We start from the raw sequence: 2169 nt of genomic DNA on the forward strand, positions 1-2169 counted from the left end.
GGGATATGGGGATGTGGGGACATGGGGATGTGGGGATATGGGGATATGGGGACATGGGGATGTGGGGAATATGGGGATATGGGGAATATGGGGAGTATGGGGAGTATGGGGATATGGGGATATGGGGACATGGGGATATGGGGAATATGGGGATATGGGGAATATGGGGAGTATGGGGACTATGGGGATATGGGGATATGGGGACTATGGGGATATGGCGATATGGGGACATGGGGATATGGGGAATATGGGGAGTATGGGGACTATGGGGATATGGGGATATGGGGGTATGGGGATATGGGGATGTGGGGATATGGGGACTATGGGGTATGGGGATATGGGGATATGGGGAGTATGGAGATATGGGGATATGGGGACATGGGGATGTGGGGATATGGGGAATATGGGGATATGGGGATATGGGGATGTGGGGATATGGGGACTATGGGGATATGGGGATGTGGGGACTATGGGGATATGGGGATGTGGGGACTATGGGAGCTATGGGGACTACTATGGGGATATGGGGATGTGGGGACTATGGGGACTATTGGGACCTACTGCCCCAACTGTCCCCTATTGTCCCGTATTGTCCCCTATTGTCCCCTATTGTCCCCTATTGTCCCCTATTGTCCTCCACTGTCCCCTATTGTCCCCTATTGCCCCCTACTGCCCCCTACTATCCCCTATTGCCCCCTACTGTCCCCCACTGTCCCATACTGTCCCCTATTGCCCCCTATTGCCCCCTATTGTCCCCTATTGCCCTGTACTGTCCCCTATTGCCCCCTACTGCCCCCTATTGTCCCCTATTGAACCCTACTGACCCCTATTGTCCCCTATTGAACCCTACTGACCCCTATTGTCCCCTACTATCCCCTATTGTCCCCCACTGTCCCCTATTGTCCCCTACTGCCCCCTATTGTCCCCTATTGACCCCTATTGCCCTGTACTGTCCCCTACTGACCCCTATTGTCCCCCACTGTCCCCTATTGTCCCCTATTGTACCCTACTATCCTCTACTATCCCCTACTGCCCCCTATTGTCCCCCACTGTCCCCTATTGTCCCCTATTGCCCCCTATTGCCCCCTATTGTCCCCAACTGCCGCCTACTGCCCCCAACTGTCCTGATTGTCCCCTGTTCTCCCCTATTGCCCCATACTGTCCCCTATTGCCCCCTATTACCCCCTATTGTCCCCTACTGTCCCCTATTGTCCCCTAATGTCCCCTACTGCCCCCTATTATCCCCTATTGTCCCCTATTGTCCCCTACTGTCCCCTATTGCCCCATACTGCCCCCTATTGTCCCCTATTGTCCCCTATTGCCCCCTATTGCCCCCTATTGTCCCCAACTGTCCCCTACTGCCCCCTACTGTCCCCAGCTTCTCGTACCTGATCGGGAAGGACACGTGGTTGGAGGCCTGGCCCTTGGAGGACTCGTGTCAGGACCCCGACCTGCAGCCCCTGTGCCAGGACTTCATCGAGTTCTCGGACGCCATGACCATCTTCGGGTGCCCCACATGATAAGGGGGGGGGACCCCAAAACCCCATTAGGGTCTCCCTCCCCCCCCCACCCCCCAATGTCACCCCCATTCTTTGTTTTATAGGGTGGGGGGATGTGGTTAAAGATGGTCCAACTGATGGTCTGACTGTGGGTGTAGTGTGGGGGGTGGGAGGGTGTGGGGAGGGGGGAGAATGGGGACCCCATAATGGGACACAATGGGGACACCATAATGAGGAGACCCTAATAGGGGCACCCTAATGGGGAGATCACAATAGGGGCGTCACAATGGGGGCATCACAATGGGGACAACCCAATGGGGTCTTTAAGGGATAATGGGGTCATGGGATGGGGGGATATTGGGAGGGGGGCCAATGGGGACACCACATTGGGGACATTACAATGGGGTCCTTAAGGGATAACGGGGTCATTGGGTGGGGGGATATGGGGAGGGGGGACAATGGGGACACCACAATGGGGACACAATAATGGGACACAATTGAGACACCACAATGGGGACAACCCAATGGGGACACCAATGGGGTCCTTAAGGGATAATGGGGTCATGGGGTGGGGGGATATGGGGAGGGGGGACAATGGGGACACCATAATGAGGAGACCCTAATGGGGATACCCTAATGGGGAGATCACAATAGGGGCAACACAATGGGG

At 55.7% G+C, this 2169-nt stretch overlaps 1 protein-coding gene across 1 annotated transcript in view; it reads left to right on the plus strand.

Moving 5' to 3' along the window:
- The window catches only part of LOC107307355 (complement C3-like), a 6852-nt gene extending 5214 nt beyond the window's left edge, over positions 1 to 1638 (plus strand). The window contains exon 4 of the mRNA XM_015850852.1: positions 1379 to 1638. Within this exon, the coding sequence (XP_015706338.1) occupies positions 1379 to 1520 (142 nt within the window). The 3' untranslated portion in view covers positions 1521 to 1638. The remainder of the gene's footprint in view (positions 1 to 1378) is intronic.
- The last annotated feature ends 531 nt before the right edge of the window (positions 1639 to 2169 follow it).

The sequence above is a fragment of the Coturnix japonica genome, unplaced genomic scaffold (assembly GCF_001577835.2).
Source record: "Coturnix japonica isolate 7356 unplaced genomic scaffold, Coturnix japonica 2.1 chrUnrandom558, whole genome shotgun sequence".
Lineage (NCBI taxonomy): Eukaryota > Metazoa > Chordata > Aves > Galliformes > Phasianidae > Coturnix > Coturnix japonica.